At 43.2% G+C, this 27,401-nt stretch overlaps 1 protein-coding gene across 2 annotated transcripts; it reads right to left on the bottom strand.

Annotated features, from left to right (window-relative positions):
• Nucleotides 1-586: 586 nt before the first annotated feature.
• Nucleotides 587-25,465, bottom strand: LOC114857055 (solute carrier family 45 member 3). Of its 2 annotated transcripts, none has more exons than XM_029153136.3 (6): nucleotides 25,335-25,465; nucleotides 10,043-10,405; nucleotides 6,395-6,585; nucleotides 5,654-6,317; nucleotides 3,359-3,624; nucleotides 587-3,278 (listed from the first exon to the last, which is right to left on the bottom strand). In XM_029153136.3, exons 2-6 carry the CDS (start codon nucleotides 10,188-10,190, stop codon nucleotides 2,844-2,846), a joined length of 1,704 nt encoding a protein of 567 aa, XP_029008969.1. In that variant the 5' UTR covers nucleotides 10,191-10,405; nucleotides 25,335-25,465; the 3' UTR covers nucleotides 587-2,843. The 2 variants fall into 2 exon arrangements, with proteins under 2 accessions (XP_029008969.1, XP_029008971.1); XM_029153138.3 differs by lacking the exon at nucleotides 25,335-25,465 and adding an exon at nucleotides 15,309-19,608.
• Nucleotides 25,466-27,401: the final 1,936 nt, after the last annotated feature.

Genomic DNA, 27,401 nt, shown 5'->3' with positions numbered 1-27,401 from the left:
GTTCCACTTCAGCTGCGCCGCTCAAGAACTTTCCCCTCAGAATTCTCTATTCTGTCGCTAGAACGAGTCATCGGCTGCACCGAGGAGCCCGGGTTCGAGCCTGCAGCGCGTGCCGGCATCCGCCCTGCTGAGGTGCCCTTGGGCAACACACGGTCGTTCAGGCGAGCGGAATGACGGAAGCATTTTAATGCTATCACATGAGCGCGCCGTCACCCGCGGACTCCCCGCGGCGCATTCGTGAGAACGTGCGGGGAGACGAAGAGGCCTGTCATGAAATGGCACACATCGCCCGCGTGCCATTCCCAGCAACATGAAGCCTATCGTCTTTTCCATGTCACAGATAACGCCTGTAGCCGCGTGCCCATGTGGGGCCAGCGCGGTTGCGCGACGGCGTTCTGCCTCGCACGCATCAGTTCTCCAGGATTTCCAAAGGATGGCACCATTTCCTAATGATTTCTGAGGACTCGTTGTTCTCCCGAGCGTCTGCGAACTGCTCCGACTTCCCTTTAAAATGCATCCGCTGCAGAATATATATCCCGTTTATTTTGGAAGGAATCTTTTAATTAAATGATTCCCCGGAAACATGTCACCGATAATGCAGCTCTTTTATTTCGTATAAAATCTATTTGGTAACTGCATATATATATATATATATATATTTATACACAGTCAGGTGAACATAAAATACATCTGTTACAGCTGAATGCATTTTTTATGACAAAATGACATACGATAGACTGAAATCTTTTGGCAAACAAACATGGAACCTGACAAACCACATCAGAATATACGGACTTCTGGTTGTAAATCTGACAGTTGGCACTTTTGTGCAGTAAACTCTCTCCAGGTAAAAATATCTGTGGCTTTTATCTCTTATTACAACAGATGTCTGACAAGAAGAAACAAATTGACCAAATGGCACCAGAAAGAAACCAAAAACAAACCACCAAGCATCTCAGTTTTGTGACAGAATTTCAGCTTATACAGAATATTAAGATATTTACCAGGAGGTGGAAACGTTCACTATTCCCATCTGCAGCTACCTTGATACATACTGACAGGAGACATCGGAGATAATCTGACAGTGTCAAAGCTACAGGAGAAAGTGGTTAGTTCAAATAAATTATAGCTCTGAGAATGCTTCTATACCACATCTATACAAATAATTTATCTTTTCACAGAAACAACCTTCAGCTTTGCTCCCATGGAGGGCACCAAGAGGCCAAATGATACATGCTATTTTATAATAAATTAATATATGTATGTACAAAAACATTTGGAAAAAATGTACAGGCACTTGAAAAACAACCCTTTTGCGTCGTTTCATGCTGCTAGGCAGTGCTTCCTGTGTGTAGTGGGGTGAAAAGGACAACTCGGTTTAGGCATTCTACTCACCAGTAGTGTCAGCAAGACAGATCCTCCATTAATTACTTCCCTGCTACATGCTACACACACCTAACTCGGCCTTAAGCCAATCAATATGCAGCGCCTCCTTTTACGTTTTCAGAAATCAAATATTTCCATTTACTGCAAGACTTTTTTTGTCATTTCAGGAATGAATGCTATGAAGTTGCCTGTCAGACTGTTTACACACAGCGTGACATAACGAGACCATCTGAACGTCCTAGATTGTCGTTTGAGAATAAAACACAGCATGTAAAATGTTTCCCTCTGTGGCATAAAACACAGGATGCGACAGTAAAACGAGACAGTAACCTGAGACAACACTCCTGATCAGAAACAGTTGGACAGTAGCAGAGGTCCACCAGCGCAGGTTCTTCTCCATTATATGTAGGTTAGGAAGGAGACCCTTAGTATTCCAGTCCTAGTAAGTGATTTCATTCAGAGACAACCATAGTTGAAGACTTCTCTCCAACAGGTTGCATAACTAAACTCCCACATGTGTATAAGGTATCTGTATCAGAAATATTTACAGAAAAACAGATGATAGAAAGAAACAAAAATAACAGAAACCATTCACCTTTGTTTTTAGGGGTAGTCATGTTTACACATATTACTCACAGATGCAGCCTGTGAAACAGTAGCAACATATTTTCTGGTATTTGTCACTAATGAGACTTTAAATGTTTGACCTAGAGCCAATGTGATGGACGGTATTAACATTTAGGAAACAATATTATGCTCTATGATTGATATATGGAGGATCTGGCATTTTTATGTGCCCAGTTAAAGATTGAATGTTATATTTTCTGATTATCCAGAATCAAACAAGGGCTGCAACTTCACAAAGGTCTAGTACTAAAATCTTTGTTGGACAACTTCAAGTGTTTTTCCATCCTAAGCAGGTGGTAATAATGTAAATTGAATGCCTCACAGTGCTTAATCTAGACAGGAGCCAATAGAGGGGCAGAAGAAGGGCATATAAGATTGTTTTTATGTGGTATGAGTAATAACAGACTAGTGTAGATGTCATGATAATATAACAACAACAAAACAAAGTTAGTAGCTGTTTATCTGAGGTTGAAGAGTTTAGTGGTACCTGAGGAAAGAAAATGGGCAAAACTTCCAGGTGTCTGTCTGCAGAGTTCAACAGCATTCAATAATGAGAGTACAACACCTGACCTGAGCACAGAGGCTGTTTACTCTTCAGGTGTAACAGGAAAACTGCACTGGCAGGAATCCCAGCTGTTGTGACATTTTCTTTTGTTGGCTACTTTCGCTTACCACCGTGAGACACACACTCCCGTAAAGCAGAGCTTTCATAAAAGCAAGCAAGGTCAGAAAGCAAGGCATTCCTGGCAACAGTAGTGCATTTCTGAGTACCGTCAATGAAACCCGACTGGTCGGGATTTCATCGCGCGCGCATCACTTCCACCCAGCTCTCAGCTTTTGAGGTCCTTTTGGTCGAATACAATTTCACTGGCCAGGTAGATGGCGGCAGCACCGAAGATGGCGGAGCAGGCGATGTAGGCAGTGACGGACTGCGTGAACTGAACGATCATGCCCATGAAGAGAGTGGGAAAAACCTGAGAGAGGAGGAAGGTGCTGTCCAGGATGGCGAAATCCAAGCCCACACCGCGCTTCTCGTATCCCAGGTCTGCCTCCTCGTGCTCGGAGTCACCGGCGCCGTGGGGGGAGCCGTCCTGGTTGTGTGGACTGTGGTAGTACTCATAGGGGTCCTGGCTGAAGAAAGCCTGTCCGTACGTGCTTCCGTTGGTGGGGCTCAGCCCCCCCTTCTGCTCCACATACGCAGCATCCCGCTTGGTTGTGAACCCATTCTTATGTATGCTTTTGGTTTTCCTTTTTGGCATGTAGATCTGCGGCGAGACAAGAACAGAGCTCACGTATCCGTCAGGCGTGTGGGTAAGTCACTAACCTCGCATGAGGCTGTACTTACCTCCTTTTCCTTGTGGTACTGGCAGGTAAGTGTGTAAGGCAAAGTCTGCAGCGCTGCGTACGCGTAGCCAGTTAGAGCCGCCATCACCGTCACCAAGACGACGCTTTTGGACAGACAGATGACCAAGGTGGAGGCTGTGAAGCTCACCATACTGCTCACGTAGACGCACCGTGAGCCGAACTGGCGAACCAAGCGGCTCATGACCAGGGAGAAGAAGGTTGAGGTAGCACACTGCAGGAACAGACCCATGCTGCCCATGCGGATCCCTGCGGGACAAAAACCATGCAGTTAGATCCATCCAAGTAAAGAGTAGCTGTCACAGCTACTGTGCAATACGTTATTCTCTGCTATTATTAGCCAACATTCCAGATTTACTTCCTTCTATAGTCACATGAAGAGTACAGTGCACATCATGCTGCACCACCACGCTAACTATGTTAACCTTAAACCTTAATGCATTAGCACAGCTCTTCTGTGAGCTAGAAACTCCTCTGTTTACACAGGCTCATAAACACACAGGCAGAGATCCGGTCGGGAGACGTTCACTGAGCTCTGTGGCACAGATACACTGGGGAGGACCCATCACAGGCAGCATTAACCTTATAAATCGCTAAAAAGCCTGAGACGCAGACACGCAGGATGGCCAGAGTTTACTCAAGCTACAGTATGTGCCCCCTGGCTCATCTGATGGGTTTAACAGAGGAAGAACTACAGGATAGAAGCTATTCATTCAGGCTCAACAGAAACATTATCCTCACGTGTCCTGTTGTCACTAAAAGGTTCAGATAGATTATGACTGTGATTACTTTTTATGGATAAGCAAAATGCAGCTGTCTTAATTTCTCTAATACAGCACAGTTACAGCAGAATATGTATTTCCAAATTTTGACCATTATCAACTTGGCTAAAGTAAAAAACGTGATACACAAACTCACTCAATTTTCAGTATATACAAACACAAACTGCGTAAATTAGGGGATTTAGTTTGCAATAAGAAGATTCTTCAGTTATTGATAATGTTCCCTATTTAAACTTTCATTACATCTTACATATTTATTTAAAGTACTAATCCATGAAGGCTGGACTGACTACATGTCTGGACCATTATTTATGTGGGTCTGCTATCAGCCTGATCTCCCTGCTTGGTGACCAGTGTAAGGTCAGGGGTTCATCAGCAGAGCAGAGGATCACTAATGGCAAAGGAGTATGCGGATCGTATTACTTAAGGAAAGCAAAGCTGCTGAACCCACTTTACAAACACTACAGAAGCTAATGAGGATTGAAATTCAAGTCCAGGAGATATGGGACTGAGCCAGATTGTTGCTGAAGTAGTATATGGAGCCTGAGCTTCACAAAAATCCATTAGCAATGACCAGAAAAAGATTATTACTTGTATTTGTTACTGAATATTACTGCAAAAGATGAAGTACAATAAATCCATGAAGCCGTCAAAACTGTGTGGGTTGACTGTCTACCTGATGTGACTGAACATGTTCTCTATGTGCTGATTCTTCAAGGTTTAATTCTTTGAGTCTGAAATTCCTTGTGGACCGACAAATACAAGGAGCAGAAACAGAGCAAGTAAAGTAAAGTAAACAAAGTGGGGAGGAAGACCAAGAAGATGAAGAAGGAGCGTACAGGAAGACAGTAAGGGTTGATAAAATAGCCAAGGGAAGTTAAGAAAAGCGCTTGATGAAAGGCTAAAAGGGACGAGGGAAATGTATAACAGGAACTTCATCTGAACAGTAAACAAAGAGAGACTTTAAACACCAAACGCAGAGCTGCCATGTTAATACATCTGCAGAGTCTCAACATGCGACAAGATGGTTTGTCTCACATCTGTTTAATGCAGCTTGATTCCTCCCATCTACAGTAGTGCTGTTTCACAGATGGATGATGCCTGATGTCTGCAAGAATCGCAAGCATCCAGTGTACTTGGCCCTTACATCACTGACACACAAGATTTGTTCAAGTTTATCTGCTTTTACACTGTCTAACCTACAGGTTATATTTAGATAAATGCATAGAGCCGCGCATTTGCATAGCTTTAGTAAAACGCCAAAGAAGTGCCTAGCAGGATTAGTAAGAGCTCTGATTTACAGAATAGGAACAGAAAAGGATAAAGACTATGGATATTCACATACAATTTCTGGAGTGCGGGGATTGAAGGTAATACCTGAAATGTTTTGGTTTGCTTTGATAGAAGCTTAAGTGTATCCAAGGGATTTGTTACTTGTTCAGAAATTTCACTTTAAAAGGTTTGTGTCGTTTGTGGTTTTCTGTATCAAATCTCACCTTCATCGTATCTTTGCCTGGACAGACTTCCTGGTAACGCGCTGGGCACGCCCCCGTACAGGCCTTCTCCCACAAAGTCCGTGTAAAAAAGCATAAAAGACATGACAGCCACCCAGCTGCAGAGCTGAGCCACACACAGCTGCCTCATCACCCACGGCACATGGCAGTAGCTCCTGTAGATGGTTGGGGTCATGGACCAGCATGTTCTCAGCAAGCACAGCAGGGGCCCAGACTTCAGCAGTCGCAGCTTGCACTTCAACAGGTAGCAGCACGAGCGTGGCAAGCCATAGCGGCCGGCCTCCATCGCACCGGGTCCCGACTCCAGCAAAGACCCGGGCCCGGCCAGCCCGCTGCTGGGAAATGAGGGTTCCTCGGACACCTTCATGGTGATGAGCACGCTGGAGACGAAGATGATAATGAGGAGCGAGAAGAGGCACTCTGCTTGGCCCCCTAGATAAACAGAGAGCAGACTGCGACTCCAGTCCAGAGAAGGAAGCAGGTAACCCACGCAGCCTCCGAAGCTGACCATGAAAGAAAACATGGCAAACGCTTGGCCGCAGTCCTCCTCGTCTCGATACAGGTCTGACAACAGAGCCTCCAACGGTGTGAAGCACACTTGTCCGCAGAAGTCGAGGAGCCCCACACCAAGAATAAGGAAGCCCACCTACAACAACACAACAACAGCATTAAGAAAAGTTTCCTGAATATTAGACCAAATGCTAAACGGGCCCTCCACTGTACCTGTAGTGTGTGGCCGCCCCAGGCAAGACGCGCAGCCAGGACGTCAGCGTGGGGAATGATGAAAAGTGCAACAAGGACTCCCAAAGACAGCAGCCAGATGAAAGGCCTCCTTCTGCCATAGCTGCTGTTGCAGTGGTCACTGGCAGAGCCGATCACAGGGATGAGCAGAAGACCAAGCACTGGACCAATGCCTGAGAAGGGAACCGGGAGACATCAGCAGGTCCATTCACAAACATTGACTAAGTAAATACTGTCATATGTATAAGTCAGAGGTTTATATGCAACTGATATGTCATACTCTACTACAATACATACACCAGTATTTAATCTGTTAAAGCTTGTGTGACTGCCACAGCCGCAACAGCTGATTTAACGCTTACAGGTTCTGTCGGGTTCTGTTTGCTGCCGTCCCACCAGCTCGACGGCTGGTGATGGTTCCTACAGATGGTCTGCTGCCTAAAGGTAACCCATCATCAGCGCATTCTCTTCACTTTCTTCACATTAGTTGGGCTAATTAGAACACACCGCGGCACGCTGGGCTAACGCAATCAGAACTCTGGGGCCGAGGCTGAAGATGAAAAGCCCCATGTGGGCTGTTTTACTGTACTACAGGCTAAACAACAGTGTGTTTAGTTTGCCTTAGACTATGTTCTGAATTCATGCATATACCTATACACATAAAATAAGGATAACAGGCAGAACTGCTCCAAAGAAAGCTTTATGAGGGAGACAGACTGAATGAGCAAGCATGTAAAACTGTAAATAGACAAGAACACACACACACACACACACACACACACACACACACACACACACACACACACACACACACACACACACACACACACACACACACACACACACAGGATGTCAGAGAGAGACGGACACGTTTGCCAGGCGATCTTCTCCTCCGCTACATTTTTCCTGCTGCAGCTGTGGAGGCCAATCATAACAATCCGGTCCATCCACAGCTAGACGACTTACTGTCTCACCCACACTCTTCCCACTCAGTAGCTGCTCAAAACTCCCTGAAAAAAGTACTGTATCACACATGCACACATAAACACACACACACACACACACAAACACACACACACGCCTCTGAATATAATGCAAGTTGCTCTCCAGCCTGTTTACCAAGACACAATAAAGTGGCTAAATGAACCCACACGCCATATAGAACCCTGCCTAATGTACAATGAGTCACATTCCACAATGTGCACTGTTAATTAACTGCAAACCCAAATATACTTTAAACATGAGTAATGGAAACCGTGGTGTTGAAGAGCCGAGACTTCCCAGCTAACAGAGATGAAACTATAGAACAAAAGTAACAACTGGAGGATGGAGCAGCCAACAAACAGCTGTTACGGTAGATACAGTAGAGCAGCCATTTGAAACCCTCACACCACTGCCAGCCAAAATAATCATTAAGCCTCCCAAGACACATCTATCTTTATTCAAATACTACTCTATTACTCCCTCTATTATAATGCAGAAAGATGGGAGATTATGTCGGGTGCCATTTCCAGATTAGTTTACAGAGTGCAGTGTATTCTGGACCAACTCCACAATGAAAGAATTTCCCTACAGTAAAATCATTTTGTCCCAAGCAGCTGTTGGTGCGTACTGTTTAAGGTTTACACTCCATCCACATGCTTTGGTAGATTTTTAGCCATCATAAAGTCACGAGACAATGTCCCAAAGAGATGCTTTTAGTGAAGAGCATGTGAATGCCATTTGAAGTGACAGCATAATGCTGCCATTCACACTGCGTGTAAGTAAAGTCAGTGACATGGTGTGAGTATATACAGAACAACAAACTGAGGATGAACACACCAACAATCTGAAGCAACTTAGTGTATACAACAAACAAATCCTTTGATGGCTGCAGTAGAAGTTTCAATTAGTTTCAGTGCCTCCTAAACTCCTTAGCTGCATTCCTGAATGGAAGGGTTTGAGGTAAGAGAGGACATAAATACAAAGCCACAGACTATACAAAATGATACATCAAGCAGAACATAAATACACAACCATCAGCCTCAAACATTACCACAAACTGTGTGATATTAAGCATTCATTGCAATACACTACATAGGAAAGTTATAATAGATGTGTTCTAACATATAACATGTGTTATGTAATTGATGTTCCAAGCTATATTGTTTGTTCAATACTTCAATAATTATTGTAAAAATGAAAAATAAAACACCTTGACTTATACCAAATAAAGAATACCGTCCTTAAAGAAACATATGGAAACACCTTTAATAAAGCGAAACTACCGGAAGAGCTTGTGCCTTTTCGCGCTGAATGCACCAGGTCTCATTCAAAATAAAGGCACAAGTTCCAGATTAAACAACACATTAGCATGAATCCAAGAATAAAACACTTTTTACTGCTCGTTACACAGCTTGTGCTTTGATTTGATGCAGCATAAATTAGAAGTCTGAACAAAAGCATTTAGGCACATTTTTCAGCCTTTCAGCTTTAGCCTATAGCATTGCTGAGAACGTGTTCTGCAGGTTCCATCCAGTGCTTTGAATACGTATGTTTGAAAAACTAGCTGAACAGGCTGTAATTGAACAGGAAATTTAGGGGATCAGGTCGCATATTTAGATTGGATTTTTCATTAGAACCGAAGCTCCAGGGCCCAAATATTCATTTTTGGGACAGCTCTACTAGCAGGGTGCCAAGAATGCTGGTAACCTTGTAGACAGGGAAACAGTGGCAGCGCCAAGTGTTTTTTTATAAGTTGCATTAAACAAATGCCAGATTTTTTTCCAAATATATTCAGCTGGAAATTTTCCACATTATAGGAGCTACAGTAGGTTTGTGTCAATCCTTAAAATTATGCACAATACCGCACTATATTTTAGACTAAACAGAAATGACATCCAAGAAAGTCTGAGTGAGTCATCCTACGAGGCTTAGGCCTGCTGCTTTACAATTACAACCCAATTATAACCTCAACAAAACAACAGGTGATTTAGACACAGAGTGTGTAACAACCTCAATTATGTCTTTATGACCTAAATGGGGAAAAAGACAGGAGCGGTGTGACAAAGTCCTCTCCTGTGCAACATCCCCCACCAGAACACAAGCAGAGCAACCATCTCCAAAACGTCGTACACTGCTATTGCACAGCCTATTATAATTCACAACATATCTCATAAACGTAAGAGCAACTAATGAAATTATTTTCCATCTGTGATATGTAGCAGCGAAAACAAAGCATTAAATCTGATTAAAATAAAATTTTCATTAGTTTTCAACCCATGACAATAAACTATGCAAAGTGAATATATGGCGCTCGGGGGACATACGGCGTGCAACAAGAATAAAGAAATCACTCATATGATTAAACATAGTGAACATAGTAAATTTTAAAGTATTGACCATAGTAAACAAGGCACAGAGAGGATATTGAATCCTAGCAGTACCACAGTTGGTCCCTTACAGTGTGCGCATGTAAACAAAGCCAGCTTTGCCTTGTATTTAGTGACTACCGTGTCAAGAAGGGCCAGGGAGGAAGAACTGATATGAGAGACTATGTGTGATAGTAAAACTGTAGCAATTACATTACACACACATGCCACACACAGACGCTGGTAACCATATCCCCCTCTCTCGGGCTTCAGCACTTACCTAGCACCATGGTCATGTAGCGCTCCTCCACTCCAGCCTCCAGCAGCAGTGGGGGCACGTATGTGATCCCAGCTGCCACACAGATCTCCAGGCCACAGGTCAGGGAGTTCAACAGGACAAGACGCCACTGAGACCTCCATCCAGGCATATTTACAGGGGCTGGCTCACCTTTCCTTCCCTCAGGGGTGGCCACTACTGGGGGCAGGGGAGGAGGAACAGACCCAGGAAGGGACGAGGAAGGGAGCGTGGGGAGGCAGATGGCGCCCCAGTGGGACTAGAGAGCTGTCGGGGAGGGACAGCAGCAAAGACACATGGATGTCTCAGATGATGTGGAGGATTCATCCTCTTCTCAGCATTTTGAATCTGCAGAACAAAAGCACAAAAGGCGAGCGTGAGATTTCGAAAGCAAAATTCCAACAAGTTCACAGAGCACAAGAAAGCTAAGGCCCCTGAAAGACCTTTGGCTGTCACTGCTTGACATGTCTCAGTGTATAATTTGCTGCTTCTTCAGATGGTTGGAATATGTGAATAAAGCCCGAGGCGTGCCACATTAGGTAGGCCAGTCCCAGGTTACAACACCTGCATGTCAGAGGTTGCGAAGGGGAACGTCAGTGAGACTTCGTCACAACAGAATATAGACATGGCAGACATCCGTCTCAAGGATAGAACAGCGATGTCTTCTCAGAGCTGCTCCCCAACAGCAGGAGCAGTGAAGATGACTCAGCTGGAGCGACGTGGCAAACGCACCAAACATTTGTCGAGATTTTTTTTATCCGTCTGCTGCCCTGCTTGTGTCCACGTTGTCCTTTTACATCTCAAAAGAGGCACAGTAGAGATTTTTTAGTATATTGATAAACTCCAACTTGCCATCCTTGTCCTTGATTCGTCTCCCTTGTGAAGCAAAGAATTTAAATTCCAGCCTTCCCTTGGTTGACCCCGTCATTATCTGTATTATTAAGCTCTGACTGCAGTTCCAGTCACATGTTCCACCCCAAGAAATGTGCAGCAGATTACTGCTTTTGTGGAGGCGAGGGCACGTGCCACAGGTTTTAGCACCTCGAAAGACATCTCAGTGGAGACACATTATGCAGAGGAAGGCAGATTACGTAGGTAAAATATGAAAGGGATGACGTTAGCCTGCATATTTTGTCTTAGGTTTATAGACAGATACAGAAAAGCGCCCAAAAATGCCTTCAACCTCAGATTTTTTAAATTAACTCCTGTTATGACTGGACATCTGGTGTGACAATATTTCAGACCTCCAAGCAATTTCATACACTTCCCTGCATCCTCATGAGTGTTTATTAATAAAAAAGTATACGATCAATATCGTCATTATCCACCAATGAGGTTTGCATTCTTTTGAAGCAGAGGGAAAGAGCAAGAACAGTCAGAACCCACAAACACAGAAACAACAAGGTGCTATATTTGCATTTGGTGTGACATTTTCCTGCCAATGCTGCCCATCTGTTCTCCCCCAGCAAACAAAATGGATGTCATCATCTCCAACAAGTCCTGGCTAATCACACAAATGTTCTCTGTGCAGTAACTGACTTAATCAGATTCATAGTATATTCCAGGGAAATTGTCTGCACTAGTTGACACTGTTTTCTGAACACGAGGTTCGTGTCCTTAGAAGTATTGCACGAGTCACTGTGAGGGATTCTTCCAGACTCAGAATGTAAAACCTCTTCAAGCCTTTTACATCACCACAACGGAGGACTTGAACAGAATGTCATCAGTGATGCCATCAGAGGTCGGGAGCATTCATACATTCCCATCTCAGTCATTACTAGCCCTTTGATATCCAGGCCCTTTGAGAAACTGAAGGACAAAGCGACAGTGTTAGCTTGCTGCTAGCAGGGGCCTGGGTCAGTGAGTGAGAGGGACATTTCACACACGTCGGATCTCATTCCCACCCAGCCTGGACACACTGAAAGACACCCATCAGGGGACCAGCCTTTGCCCCTGCGGCCTGTCTGGCCACTACAACCCCCTACCCACATGATGTGTGTGTGTGTGTGTGTGTGTGTGTGTGTGTGTGTGTGTGTGTGTGTGTGTGTGTGTGTGTGTGTGTGTGTGTGTGTGTGTGTGTGTTTGTGTGTGTCCTCCCTTTCCTCTGCACTTCTTCCTTATCCTGCCCTTGAGGTCAGCTTTGTCCCTGACCTGCATTCTGAGAATCCTTTTGACATATCTGCCTACTACTGGTTATGCCTTTATGATTCTCAATCACAGTGTGAACGCTTCCCTACTGGTGCCCCAGCTGACTTCCCATCAGACTTTCCCACTGGGAACAGAAAGACCCCCAGTAGCTAGAATGGAGAAATCTGATTTGTCTAGCTAAGCGTGCACAGCTTGGATGCCTTCCCAGGAGCAAGTCAGAGTCTTAAACCGAATGGCTGCTTAAGTGTTGACCTAGGTGGTAGTGGTGTGTCAGAGTTACACCAGTGGAAAGGATGAAGGGACTGCAATACAAAAGGAGGAAAGAACATCATTAAGTTTGTTAATTTAATGTCATAAGAAAATATGAGTTTGTGACATTGCCACAGAACCAGAATGTCCATAAAGTTTGTGTTTTAGGGAGACCAAAGACTTCAGATACACTGACAACCCACAGTTATTACACCAATTTGCTTAATGACACATCAGACTGCAATGTATTCCAGTCATGCCCTCCATCTCATTCCCATAGCCTTGGATACACAACTGCAGCCTCACACTGGAGGACAAACAATTCTCCTTGTCACCTTATGTGTATAACAACACAATCTGAGCCAGACAGGAGGTGAGGGGAAGCTGTGGGTGGTGGTGGGTCTGCTTTTGTCAGCTCTGCCAATGCTCCATTACCAAAACCCATTCAGCCTCAGGCCCCCCAAAAAATCGGTCCTAATGACTGAGCAGTATTCTTAAACTACAAAACGGGCTTTGTATACATTGTGTCAGACAGAGTAATGTGATATAGAGAGGTATCAAGTCCATTTCCAAGTCTTTCATTAACGCCGGGCTAATATAGATGGTAGCATATAGAAAGTGTGAGGAGCTTTGGGTGGGCTGAGGTTAGGTGGGGGTTCCAGCAGACAGGGTTTGGAAGAGTAGAGGGGAAGGAATTGCTCCTAAATGACATCAGAGCCGTACGCACAGTGGAGGCTGTGGCTGAGGAAACCTCAACAGAAGGGTCTGCTTGTGTTGAAGAATGGATGCAGGACTGTGGCCTTCCTCGCTTTCAGTTCCTGCACATTAATGGGCCTGGCTGGGTGCATGGAGGAACAGAAGGACCAGCCTTTCTGCTGACTGCTTTTCCTGGCGTACCTCCTGCAAACCTCTCCCTGTAACTGTCCATATTTGTTCTCCAGACGACACGGTTAAGTTAGGATGCAAGCTCTAATAGCCCGTGCCCTGCATAATACGCTGCTCCGGTCTAACTAGCTCAGCGGGTTCTCTTTAAGTGCCAACTTGGCATGGTACTGGGCAGAGGAGCTTCACCCAGTAGGGTCCCACTCATGGGGGGGCAGACAGGTTGCTGCTCCAGTCTGAGGAGATGCTGTGGACGTTCAACATTTCAGCTGGCTTCAGATCTTCAAGTCTGTTGTCATCGACCTCAGGGTTGTGCTCACAAATCCAACCACTGTGTTCCCAAGACTAACTGCTGTAAATATTCTGTTTACACTTTAACAGTAGTAGTGCACCTCATTGTTCAAAAGAAAGTGTGTTTTTACATAATTTGCCTGTTCTCTTCTGTCCATAACATGTGTTTTACTTCATTCCACAGCCTGTCCTCCAGATGAGCACAACATCAGACTCCCAGCACAATTTATTCAAACGCACATCCTTCTTCTGATGCAAACAACTGGATAATAACATTGGGCTCCTTCAGTAATGATGTTGTTGCGTTGTGGCTCTGCTCACCTGAAAGCAGCCCTAACCGTGCTGACCCGACCCCCCAGCCTGTAATCATAAGCCCACTACCATCAACGTGACCTCTGGCCCTGCCTTTCACTGCACATCATGTGATCAAGCTAACGTTTCAAAGACAGTGCCAGCAGGAGGAGTGCTGTCTGCTACAGTATTCCTTTCCTTTTTCATTATGCTGCCGTCATTAAGTTATTTTAAACATTGCTTCTGTGAGGAGAACCAACACATACTGAGAACATTCTGCGCCAAAATAAGCTATGTTACCTCTGCACCCAATTACCCAATAAGATTCCCTTAAGTTCAGAGGCTAAAAAAAGACAAAAGAAAAAGAAAGTAACAAAACCAAACAAGGCTCCGAAAAGAACACTGTTATTATGAATTCTAAATCTAGGGCTAATTATTAAAGAATCTACTTAGTAAATGAGTCATTCATAGCACAGGAATACTGCAAGACTGTCTTTTGAATAGCATCTCTGCACTAATGGACACCAGATCTCAACCTTTACAATTTTAGTGGATTAAAGTACCATTCCTTATCTGAGGGGGGCTATTAAAGTTCCACACAAATAGAATAACACACAAAAACACACCCACACATGCACTTATCAGATGAACATGAGAGGAATGCAGACTAGTAGGTCAGGTTGCCCTGGTGTGGAATTGGGTACGTGTGTGTGTTGGTCAGAAAATGGACTAAAGGGGAGCCTTCATCGATGCTGAGAAAGAGAGTAAAGCCAGCTATAGCTCAGGGAGGTGACCGTTATCATACTGGCCATGCAAATAACTCAACAATGAAGTGTAGCAGACTGCAGCTGTGTCGCTTCTTGTGAGTCAATGTGTCTGATAACGTGCCTCCCCACGGACAGTGGCTTTTCAGTCACTGAAAGTTGAAAAGGACTAATAAGGGGGATAAGGGGGGATGCAAACGCTAATGAGTCTTCATTCAACCACAATGAGGTGTGTTTACAACTAGTTAACAGAGCAGATTAACCTAAAAATGTGCTCTTAAGAACTAGTTAACTGCTGTAACTATTGATTTTGCTTTATATATATATAGATAAAACAATCGTGTTTTCTTACCCTCTGTCTCTAACACACACACACACACACACACACACACACACACACACACACACACACACACACACACACACACACACACGTTTAACTACCGTTTGCCCACACTAGTAAACTTTTACTTCATACACTACAGTGAACTTTAACCATGCTTGGTTGAACAGTACCATCTAAAAAATGCAGATATTTATGTTAAAGTTGCGAACATCAGACAACGAATAGCACACAGCACCTAATGTGTGACAGCTGAATGAAGTTACTTGTCAGTGATACTCACCAGCCAAAGAAACAAAGCTGGAAAATCTGCAGGCTTGCACTGCTGAATACTGACCATCGAATCTATGTTAAAACCGGCCCACACTCTTCATCCAATCGAGCCTCTCCACTCACTTCTACTGTAGAGCATATCTGAACACTCTCCCTTGACCACCTGCTTTAACTGTGCTTAACACTAACTCTCTTTTTTTTAAGTCCTGCTTCTTTTTGTGTCCACTGTTCCCACCTCCTTTACATCCCTCCTATTATTCTCCCTCCCACTTCTCTGTGCTCCAGCCTGTAAGGTGGGAATTGGGGAAAATCCCAAAGCACTTGAGGAATCTTGTCGCTTTCTGTCCGGGTCATTTAGTTTTGCCCCCAAGTTTTTTCGTGACAAGGTTAAGGTTAATATTCTGATCCAACCTAAAACCAACAAAGAAATGAACTTAGCAGAAACATACACACTCACCTGTGCTGTACAACAGCCTGGTAGAAAACAAAGAATGAACTGATATCATATAACACCCCCACTCTGAGGCCACTCCCCTGGCTCCTTTCTCTCACTATCTATGACCGCTCCCTGAAAGTTCGGTATTATACCCCTGCCCCAGTATCATATTCAGCTGCCTATCAGAGCTGGGACAGTTCTCCCACCTTCTCTCATTACTCCCTTGCTCATACTCCTGCATGGCCACTTGTCTGCGGACTACTTTAACCCTTTTCCTGGTTCACCGGTTCAGCCAGCAATAAGCCTATTTGACACACACAGTATCACTCCATCCCCGGCTTGCTGCCACGCCTGTACCCCACGGCTGCAGGCCAAGACCAACCCTCCATAGAAAAGCTTTTAATTTGATAACAGTGAAAGAAAGAAAAAAGGAGGGGGAGGTGGGTGCTGTGTTGAGTAATGCCATTAGACTATGGCTGGCTTTTAGGAATCTCCATTTCTGGAGGCCAGAGGCAGATCAATATGAAGACAAAGTGTGGAGAACGGCTGCTGGCAGCACTTCTCTCTGCAGGAGGGGCTTGCCTGGAATTAAGAGAATTCTGAAAATCCCATTTTGGACGAAGGCCGGTTTAGACGAGTATGTCCAGACTTTATGAAAATGTTTGTCCAACATAGTTTGTTTGTCTTGATAAACTTTGAAGCATATAATGGCCTTTTTTGTCTATTTACAGCTAAATGTATATCTAATTTATTAGGTTCCTTTGTTCATCTTATGGCAGCAAGTTAATGCATTTAGGCACAAAGTCAGTCAAGAGAATCTGCTGGAGTAAACAGAACATCACAATGGCATCACAAAATGTTTCAAGTGAATGTCAGCGGCAATCTTTAGGAATGAGTATGGTGTGAAACGTCACGGTTTGCGAGCAGCAATGCTCTGGGCCAGAAATGCCTTGTTGGTGTTAGAGGTCAGACAAAACTGGCCAGACTGGCTAATAAAAGGGCAGCAGTAAATCTTTGAGAGCACAATCTTTAAAACAGATTGACTAAAGCAGCGAAAGACCACACCATTTGCCAAAGCTGTCAACGAAGAACAAGCATTTGAGGCTACAGAAATCAATAAAACTCTGAGCAAACAGAGGTTTTTCCTGGTCTGGAGTGTCTCGATTTATGCTGCAACGTCCAGGGATAATTGACAAGAAATCCTGAATATGTGTTGCTTAGCATCAATATTAGTAAAGGTGTGGGAGATCATTTCTTGGCACATGCTGGAGGCTTTAGTACTAACTAAGCATTGTTTGAATACCACAGCCTTAGACTTGTATATCCTCCCTCTTATGAACACATCATCTGATGCCTACATCCAGCCACCATAACACTGTCACATAATTAAACTCATCCTAAACCAGTTCCCTTAATGTGACAATGACTCATACTGTACTCAAATAGCCTCCACAGTAAACACATATCAATTCAACAAAGCACTGTGAACAACTGGAATGTGGTGGAACAGGATACTGGATGTGCAACTGCAGGATGCTACAAAATGTACAAACCTACCACCTTCCTAAATCTATGAAAGGAAGCGTTAAAGCAGTCATGAAGGAAAATTTGGGTCCAAGTCAGTCCTAGTAAAGTATATAAGGAGACCAGTGTTTGTGTGTAAATACTATGCTGCATGCAAGCAGAAATAGAGGTTTACACCTGACAGACCTTTCCAATACCGGTAAAAAGGCAATAGAAATGCTTAATTTTACTATTTTATTCTGTTTCTATTGAACATGTTTTATAGCCTATAGATTTGGCTAAAGATATGCAGGTATGCCAAGAATGTTTTAATTCTACGATGACCTTTACCACAAACCTAACTTTTCGGGTGCTGGCCAAACGTAACATACCCATAATAACACATGACAAGCTGCAACCCAGGAAACCAAAACAGTGTGTCAGAAATAGAGTCCGGGGCCCCAGTAAAGCCTAGATGTCACTTACATTATACACGGCAGTAAGGATCAATCACTTGTGTGCTTCCATAGCAAATTAGCCTTTACGAACATACGTGATGCTGAAACTTAAACATTTAGACTTTAATGGCACATAGTTTTTTAATTTGAAAAACCTTCTGGATTGCCTACTCTAATAATCATTAAAGAGCCCCAAATACTCTATAATATTCTCCAGGAGATATCTACATATACTAGGTCAAAACAAAGCTCCTCCATTTAAAACCCTAAGGCTTGTAAAAAACATTGGTGTTTTCCTTGCACAGGGCCATCTGTTACACACTGCACCAGAACCACAGCAGCTGCCGCATTATCATAAATAATGAAAATTCAATTACAAAATGTTCAATCAATCCATTAAGCTGTTCTGGGAGAAACACATGATGTGGCACCCTCTTAGGACCAGTTATACCTTCCACAAGACTGTTTTACAAATTTGTTCCCGAGTGGAGAATTTAATAAAACAACAAGTAAACTTGAGTTTTCAGGGATTTTCCACTTTTACACACCTTAATAAATATTTGACATGTGTCAGAGTAAAATGTGGGTTTCCCCCCAAATAAACTAGTTTCAACCATAAAAAAACACAATATAAAATTTGTTAGATGCTTATGTTAGATGATGAGGAACTCAGATGTACAGCAGAGATGACAAACCCACCTGTGCTGAATAATTCCTGGCACAATAAGGCTGACCAGGCTTTTAATGGAAATGTAATTATCCTGGTATTGGTCATAATGTAAAGCCTAAAACAAGTGAAGAACACGAAGAACTAATTGATTTTTACTAAATAAAGACTGTTGGGCAAACAACTTTAAATAAAACCAAAGCAAACAGCAAAAAGTTCATGCTCTCCTAACAAAAGCTTCTGACTGACACGCTACATCAAAAAAATAGCATGATTCAAAAAAATAAAAATAAAGTTGCAAAAATGGCAAAAAAGTATGACTTGGTAATATTTAAGATGAGGGATACTAAATATTATTGGAATACGCAGATGACCCACACTCTGTGCTGTTCATGAAGGCACCAGACACAGTGATGGAAACCAGCTGATGGTAAAATGACTGGTGCTAATTGCAATGTATCTTTTTGCTATCACGTGCACAAGGCTGGAATGTGGTCAGCCTTCGGTGCCACAGGCCAGGCCGTCGGGTGTCTGCTGAAGGGCCATCCTTTATTTGCTGATTTAACTGGCTAAACTGTTCTGAAAATAAAATAAATTTCCCCACACAAACAAACACACTAGTTTTTTAAGGACATCTCATGCATACAAAACACAGCCACACAAAGTAACGAGCATGAAATGGCTTTCATGGTGTTTATGCAATTCATTTCAATATTTAGCAAAGGAAACCTGAAATATTTACTTTAGTATAGACTCAATGGGTGATTTGTTAGAGGTTTATGGATAAAACGCTTTACAGACAGAGGAAACATGTCTGGGGAGCTTGTTCCAGCTAACTACACACATCAAGGACCTTCCAGCTGAATGAATGCAGCTGGCTTTGTCCTGAAAATAAAAGTTTTAGTTTCTTTTCTCACTGTGTTAATCTGAGGCATCTCCACAGACCTCTAGACTCTTTCAGTGTTGACCATCAAGGACATCGTCTGCTTTGTTTCAGATTCAGACAGATGAGGAACACTGCTAACCTCAACGTCTCCAGCTGAAATGGAGCTGATTATTCATGCATTCATTTATTTATTCCATTTCGACTGGTCCAGTTCCCTTTTAATCTGCCTTCACAAGACCTCCTTGAACTGATTACAGTTGTTTTAAACACTATGGCCAAACCATTAAAAATAATCTGCGATAACAAGTCTATTTTTTTCTTGAATTAGAAATTGTATCTACAGTACAGCGCTACAGCAACCAGCGCTTCAAATAAAAAGAAAGGATGAAACTCTGGAGGTCTCGCTCAATCTTTAGTCTGAAGATTAACTTTACAACTATAGTTACATAAGTACGCCTCCTTACGCTGTACCTAATACAGCAGTGCACATTAAAATGACAAAAAGGACAGATCAATGCGTCGTTCTCTCTTTTCCAGCTGTTGTCAGAGCGAGAGCGGCCCCACAGCACAATGATTAACGCCTCCGTCAAATGCTACTCAAACCAGATGGCAACAAGGTAAAAAAGGGCAAAGTCCTCTCCCTCCCTTGACAACACAGGAAGACATGAAACCCACCACACACACACACACACACACACACACACACACACACACACACACACACACACACACACACACACACACACACACACACACGCATTGCTGTGTGCACACACTAAATTTAAATCATCTTTAATCAGCCTCCAGCCCACAGTCATGAAGTGCCCTGCACTGGGACCATAGCCGTCCAAAGTGCAGCCTTTCCTTACAAAAACATAAAAACAACAACATGAAATGGTTTTATAACATGACTATCTTCGTGTGCTGAACTCTTCACTGCCAACGAAAAAGGCGGAAAAACTACTCTGGGACTTCTGGGAAAATAAGAAACCTCAATCATCAGCTCAGCAAGACAAAGGCCTGCCTAGAAAAGAAACGTGTAATCAAGACAAATCTGTCCTTCCTTCATTTTAATTAGCTCCTCAAAACTTTGGACAGGACACTCGATATCAATCTACACAACAAACTCCACAAACGGTCCATTCAGTGCAGTTAACTAGGAGACAAATGTGTGGAGAAGGTTCCCCTTCACATGTGTGAGCTGGTGGGACCGTCATGGGACCAATCTATCATGGCTGATCCTCTACGCCTGATGTACAAAACATTTCTGACAAAACACTGGCCTCGCAGAAACGAGCATCAAAGGGCTCACACATATACTGACTCAACTCGTCAGCTTGATCCCTTCAAAAGGCATAGCACATCTCACATATCAAAGGTCCCCCTCAAACGCTCCAAAGCATCCCTTTCAGCTTGTTACATGAAAGAGAAAACTCTGGTGTCTTATAATATGATGTTTTCCCATTCACAGAGCCAAACTTCAAAAGGGGTTAAAACAGGCTAGAAACCCTTGGCTTGGTGTTTCCTAGTTTCATTGAGAAATGTTCCAGGGCTGTCAGGGCCATTCATTATTTGGCAAACTAAACACATCCCTAGATTTATTCTTTCCAGGTCTGCCACTTATCTGTGGGTTCTCAGACAGTGAAAGAGCGAGTGTGATTATGTATTGAGAACATCTGGCCAAGTCCTTATCGCCATGGGAAAAAGTCTGAGGACAGGCCTGCGTTACCCTTGCTGCAGGGTCTACACTCGTCTCATCTGGACTTTAATTGCAGTTTAGCACCCACACTCCACCTGATCTGAGGCTGCTTTGCCTTCAATCCCATGATTACCTTTCCAACCACTTGGGCAGAACTAAAGTCAGTGAAGGTAATTTGGCAGTGAGAGTTAAACACAGATAGACTGCGGGGTTTCTTTTGCCATAGAGGAAGGCAGCACTGCCATGTTAGCAACAAGGCATTGTGACATATCAATATACATTTAACTATGATAAAACTAATATGATATTTTGCATCCATATAGGAATTATATATGTATTTTGTGTTTCTATTGCGTTACTATTTTCAGCTATACTAACTGAATGCCATTTACATGCCCATCAATTACTAAATTATTCTGTTTGTTAAAACTACTTCACATTTGGCATATTTCACTAATTGTGTTACGATGCATTTAATTCTGAATAGCTAAAATACAAAGCAGCAAATCAAGCTTAAAGAGAAAAGCAGCTGGCCAAGCGAGCCACTAGAGAACTGAACCGATGCCAATGCACCCACACACTTGGGTTTAGAGCAATTTCATGCGAGACTGAAGAGAAGATAGGGAATATTCCTGGCTTTAATCAGAGCAGATATTAAAAGAACACAGATAACCTAGGTGTCTGAATTGAATATGCTTTTAGCCTCTTGAACCAATTAAAGTCAGCCATGATCCCAGGAGAGGTCCCTGGAGGACTTTGATCCTGACAGAAGCACAGTCGTGCATGTCCAACTGTCAGACAGCTTGACCACCAGTCTGGCTTCCATAAGTGCTGCCACATCTACTCAAGGGGAAACAAACGACTTTTTGGTTTTAATCGAACTACTCTAACATCACATTCTTGACACAGGGAAAGTAAACAGACTGGTAGAATTAAATTGTCCACGGGTAAAGCAATGAAAAAGCTGAATAATAATGTCACCGAGGTGACATTCCTCAGTGGTAGGGTAGCCGTCAACTTTACTTTTAGCTTCGGCCCATTAGGGCGGGTTGCAAGCGGTCTTTCTCTCAGGCCCAGCTGGCTGCAGAGCACTATTACAGGGAAGCTGTTTGGACTTTGACCTTGCAGCCTGCAGAGAGCTGGGAAAAAAACTTTGCACTATTCTTCCCATTAATGAGATCCATGAACCAGACAGTTTGCTTAATATTCAGCCCTTTCCCTGCTGTTAGTCAGTATTGGTGGTCTAAAAAGGCATTGCATTCCAGCACAAAAACGTCCTACAAATTTCCAGAGACTATGAGCAGGTGTTGTGTTGTTTTTGGCTGTTGTCCTCCAGGGAAATGCAAACAAAATAATGGGAATAATAACCTCCCCGTCAACTTTGTTTTTCCATTTTCTGCCCTCCTCCTGCTGTCACAAATGAGCATGCTGTTTTACAGTGATCAGTGCTTGGGGGGACACGTTCATTTCAGCAGTAAATGTACAAGGCCCAAGTGATTTGAATGTTTGCCTAAAGATAACAACAAAATACACCACACAGATCTGAGAAATTAATTCCTGTTAAACCGGAGTGCACACAAAGACAAAGAAAACAGAGGAAGCCAGCATGGATTCCGTCAATAACGCAATGTCAATAACAGCTTGAATTACGGGAAACCTCATGGCAGTTGGTCCAACTTAGGTACAAAGTGCAGAAAAAGGTTTCATCCATTTTCATGCGGACAGAAATTTTAACAAGCAAATACTTTTCATTATGCAGAAACTGGAGACAGAGATGCAACTTACTTAAGCATCTGGTTACACACAGAGCAATAATAAGAGAATAGGAGACACAGTTCAGACTGAGAAAACATCAGTAATCTGACCACACTGGGGCCATGGGGCCAGATACCGTCCGTAAAGCAACAAGACTGTCAGGAGAGTCATAAAACTGGGCTTTCCCTCCGAGTGAAGGGGTGAAGTAAGAGACAGCCATTGTACAGATCACATACCTGTGATTGTTCATGGCTACATGATACGAGAGCCACTGCACTGCACAATGCATCTGAAAAGGACACAGAGCTTAAAAGAAAGAAAAGCTTCCCAGAAAGCCTCCCAGCAAAAGCTCGACGGGCCCTCCCAGATTGGAAGGAGAAGCTGAAAATTACACCCACAACATAATCCACAACCTGCCTTTAAAAACATATACACGAGCCCAGTGTAATTCATGGAGAATCCAGGTACCCAGATAGTACCCCAAGCTGGAGATAAACAGCCTACGACTGATTAAAACTGCGAAGCATTCAGTCTGCCTAAGTAGCTTGGTGTCCTCGACGGTGGGTGATTATCCTGCGCTTGGCTTGGGGGTATATTAGACTGTCAGAAAGCAGTTAGAGAACAGCCAGCTGGTGAAGCCACAGCATCGTGGGTGAAGAAACATTTCTATCACGGTGAAGCAGATGAGCACCGCAGAGAGCAGCGGAACTGCCTCCTGGGGCCACACATAGAAATAGGGAGCGTAAGAAATGTGGCTGCTCTGAGATCAGCCTTGGTAGCTGGCATAAATTAACTGTTCATCACTCTGTGCATTCACGACTGCTGCAATGCAGAAGATCTCGCACCTACAATCAAAGTTGTTTTATTCTTATTTTCTCTATTTTCCATTTTAAAAAGTAAAGAGGTTAGAGGCTTGCTAAAAGATAAATAGCAAAGAACAGAAGACCTGCTGGGGTGAGAAGAGCTAAAAGAAGAGTCTATTTTCCAGGGAAGAATGAAAAACACGTCTGAGTGGTCCGCTGAGGAGGGACAGGGGGTTTTGTTTAATGGCAGGGGCACGGTCATAGTGATAATAAAGTCCCTCTGTCATGGGTTAAAGCTGTTTAACCTTTTGATCCTCTGGGCTCTTCATGTGGTTTTTGAAGCGCCGGGGATTCCAGAATACCCAAGGAAACCACAGTCACAACAACACACAGCAAGTAGAAAGTCTGGAAAACTTTTAGCTCATAACAAGCTGACGATTACGGGACAAGGTGTTCATCAAAACAGGCAGGTCACTTCCTTGACACTTCATTCTGTAAACAGTGAAACGCTAGCCAGTTATTTACAAAGGCGTGACAGAACTGAGCAGAACAATGTGTAAAGAAAACATGTATTCACAAAGCCATTTACAGTACGTTCAGTCTCTTTAAATATCTCTCTTTATACTTTAAAGTAGTAGTTTTCATTTGTGTGCTCCATTCTAATTAGAAACAAGCCTGTATCAACAAAGACATGAGTAATTCAATAGTCGTTCCTGTTCCTCCAGCGTCATTATTAGTTAGTACATGTAAGAATACATTTCTACGTGTTTCCAGTGAAGATCAGATCTAGTCATGTCCATTAGTGAGTAATATGAGAAAAAAAGGAAGTTAAGGCTTCTGACTACACAGCCTCTTGGAAAATATGTCAGTGACTCAGTCTGCATCATGAACAACCAGTGCAGAAGGAGTTTTAAGCAAACCTATATTTTCTAGGAAAATCTCACAGAAGCATAAAATGGCATCGCAGCTCTTCACGGTTTCCTCATCATACCTGTTGTTGTTGTTGTTTCTGTTTTCAGTAAACTAAACTTATTTGAGCAACACATGATGCTAGCGTTTACCCCAGAAACTGCATCAGCACATCTCAGCATGCTCTCGTGCCAGTAAAACACACGAGACAGCTGAGCGGACAAAAAACACGACAACTTTAGGCATCAACGTGGAAAACGCTTGCAGGGTCCGCGTCACGGCTGGTTTCAAAGAGTCCGCCAGTAACTTTCCGAACGGGGGTGTCCTCAAACGCATCCTCCCCCCATTTATCTATGTGTCAAAGCAGTGGGGCTCCCGGCAACACAGCGCCGAATGTACATGTTTACAGCGATTCGGACGCGGGCTGCGCTGAGGACATGAAACGCCAGGTCGACGAGAGAGCCTGTAAAGTCACTGCCACCCTGGCACTTGGCAGCGCATCGGGCTGCGGGCAGCTCGGCGGCGGAGGCGCCGTCAGCGGCGCGGAGCGGCGCGGCGCGGAGCGGCCAAACTTCCAGAAAGCCTCGCGCTGCTGGACCCCGGCGAAGCACGCACCTTCCAGCCCAAGTGAAGCGCCAAACACAACCACGGGCTTCTGTTCCCAGCTCAGCTAAAAACCCCTTTTTGGCTTAGTATGAATTAGGCACAAAGACCGCGACCCACGTCGTTCTGGTCCAATTTTAAACCAGCTGTCTGTGGTTTCGACGCGGCAGAAACGTAAAGCGAACAGAAGTTTGTAACTCACAACGCGACCGCCGACTCACTAACAGGTAACTACCGTGTTACACTCGAGTATTATTATATAAAAATTGTGATAGAACACAGTTTTTCATTTAAATACACTCTAAAGTAAAGTTCACCTCAACTTCTGTGTAGCTCCGGGAAATCCACGCAGCAACTTGCTGGCTCCCGACGCGCCGATGTCGCTCCGCTCGTGGAAAGGCTGCTACCCAGCTGTGATTACCGCCGTTAAGCCAGTTGTAATGGTAGGGGGAACTTCCGGTTTCAAAATAAGATGTAAAACACGTCATAGCATTTTTTTAAAGCAGCGAGTAAAAAACTCACCGTCAAACCAGGCCCACACAATTACATAGAAAACATTTATACTTAGTGCTAAGCAACAATAAAATTAAATTAGGAAAATTATAATCTTTGAAGAGCATTCATGTATAGCAAGCTTTTATTTTGTAAGCATTTTGTAAGCAACTTCTGGTAAGTAGAGGAAAGCTGTTGCTGTTGCAAATATTTCTTTAATTGGTTTTTGTATAACTATTTGTTAGCATTTGTGTTAGTAAGCAATTTTTATCTTTTATTGCGTCTTCCCCAGTCAATTTAATTTTACTAGTTTTTTATTAAGCCAGGCCATACACACAACAGGGTTGTTCTTTTGCACAGATAATGCACTCTCAAACTGTGATTAGGAGAGTACAGTGATCTTCTGACCATTACTGCTCTTAAGACAGTAAAACAAATTAGGGAATGGCATTTTTTTACTTACAGCTGTTCTATACTGCCATAACCATCTCTGTTACTGAAAGCTAATGGAAGAATATCCAACCACAAAATTATATTTATTTTTTTATCTTTTTTGTAGATTACTGTTCTCTGTTATTATTTGAGTGACTGAACATCATATGAATAAATCCTTGCTTTCAGTACATAGAGAATCAAAAGTCTGTATGAAAACAAGTCTTTTCAGTTTATAACTGTGGATCATTTTAGCTTTAACAGACAAAGCACAATTGCCACCTAGCTCTCTTTCAAACATTGTAGGCCACTAAGACTAATTCTAAGAATGCCAAACACTCAGCAATACATATTCTTACAATTTTGTGGGTTCTCAGCATAGCAGTGATATAAATGGTTTCAACATGAAGATATTAACTCACAGGGTCCCTGACCATTTTGTTTATCTTGAAAGAAGATGACGCAACATGCATTCATCTATGCACTCATTTCTTCTCATGAGCCCAATACAACCACTACACCGCAGGCTGCCTGAAATTGCTTATAGGCCACTATTCATTTCATCGTGTATGTATGTCCAATGAAATACACAGATTATTAACTTTGGAGAACTTACGCTCCTGTGGATAAGCAATCACAACTTCATAAAATGCTGAGCCTCACTGTTGGCAGAGACACAAAGAAAAACTGAATGACAACTGCTAATGACAGAGTCAAGAGTTTTGTCATTAGCTTATGATTTCTTATCAGAAAATTCTTTATTTATTTAAATTAAACTATGCAGTGAGTGATGTACTTTTATATGAACATAATCAACACTTTTTAATAAAGAAAAATGTAAACCTAAGCAGTAAATATACACAATGAACATCTAATTAGGATTAAGTGTTTAACACATTTGGCAAACATTTACCAGTGGAGGTCCCAGACTACTGAGGCTGTTCATGTACAATGTGGTCCATGATGGCTTGTGATTCATTTCACTAAGCAGGAAAACCTTGATAAAACTTTCCCCGTTGTACAATTCTTCTTCAGGAACAGTGCCATCTGCTGTTCTGCTGAGACATAGGGGACGGGCCGTACACCTTCACACACTCACATAGTGAGCGATCCTCACTACAACTCACTGCAATGCAGTAGAAAAACACCTGCGAACGGCTCATTTCAGCAGCAGTGCCATTAGTCTTCGGGGCTAGAAGAGCCAAGTTTGTGTCACCTCTCAATGGATGACTGCCCCCTCAAAAGTAGAGAGACCCATGTGATTAGGCTGCCAAATCTTATACACTGAGTTGGCAGTTTATTATGTATAGCTAGCTAAAACTAATGCATCATAACACAACAGCTGTGAAATAAATCCTCCTCCATGAAGGTGATAATGTTCAGCTGTTATATGATGACTTGATACATACAGTGTGTGGTGTTATTAAGGTCTTTTTGTATTATAATTACAGGTCGTAGTT

This window comes from Betta splendens, chromosome 6, assembly GCF_900634795.4.
Source record: "Betta splendens chromosome 6, fBetSpl5.4, whole genome shotgun sequence".
Lineage (NCBI taxonomy): Eukaryota > Metazoa > Chordata > Actinopteri > Anabantiformes > Osphronemidae > Betta > Betta splendens.
The sequence above is the reverse complement of the archived record's forward strand: the minus strand, read 5'-3'. Positions and strand labels throughout refer to the sequence as shown.

Excerpts from the sequence above, each read along its gene's own strand:
- LOC114857055 (XM_029153136.3), bottom strand. The coding sequence starts at position 10,190 with ATGCCTGGATGGAGGTCTCAGTGGCGTCTTGTCCTGTTGAACTCCCTG. Across the intron at positions 6,586-10,042 it reads CTACATGACCATGGTGCTAG|GCATTGGTCCAGTGCTTGGT; the intron begins GTAAGTGCTGAA and ends TTCCCTTCTCAG. Across the intron at positions 6,318-6,394 it reads GGGGCGGCCACACACTACAG|GTGGGCTTCCTTATTCTTGG; the intron begins GTACAGTGGAGG and ends GTGTTGTTGTAG.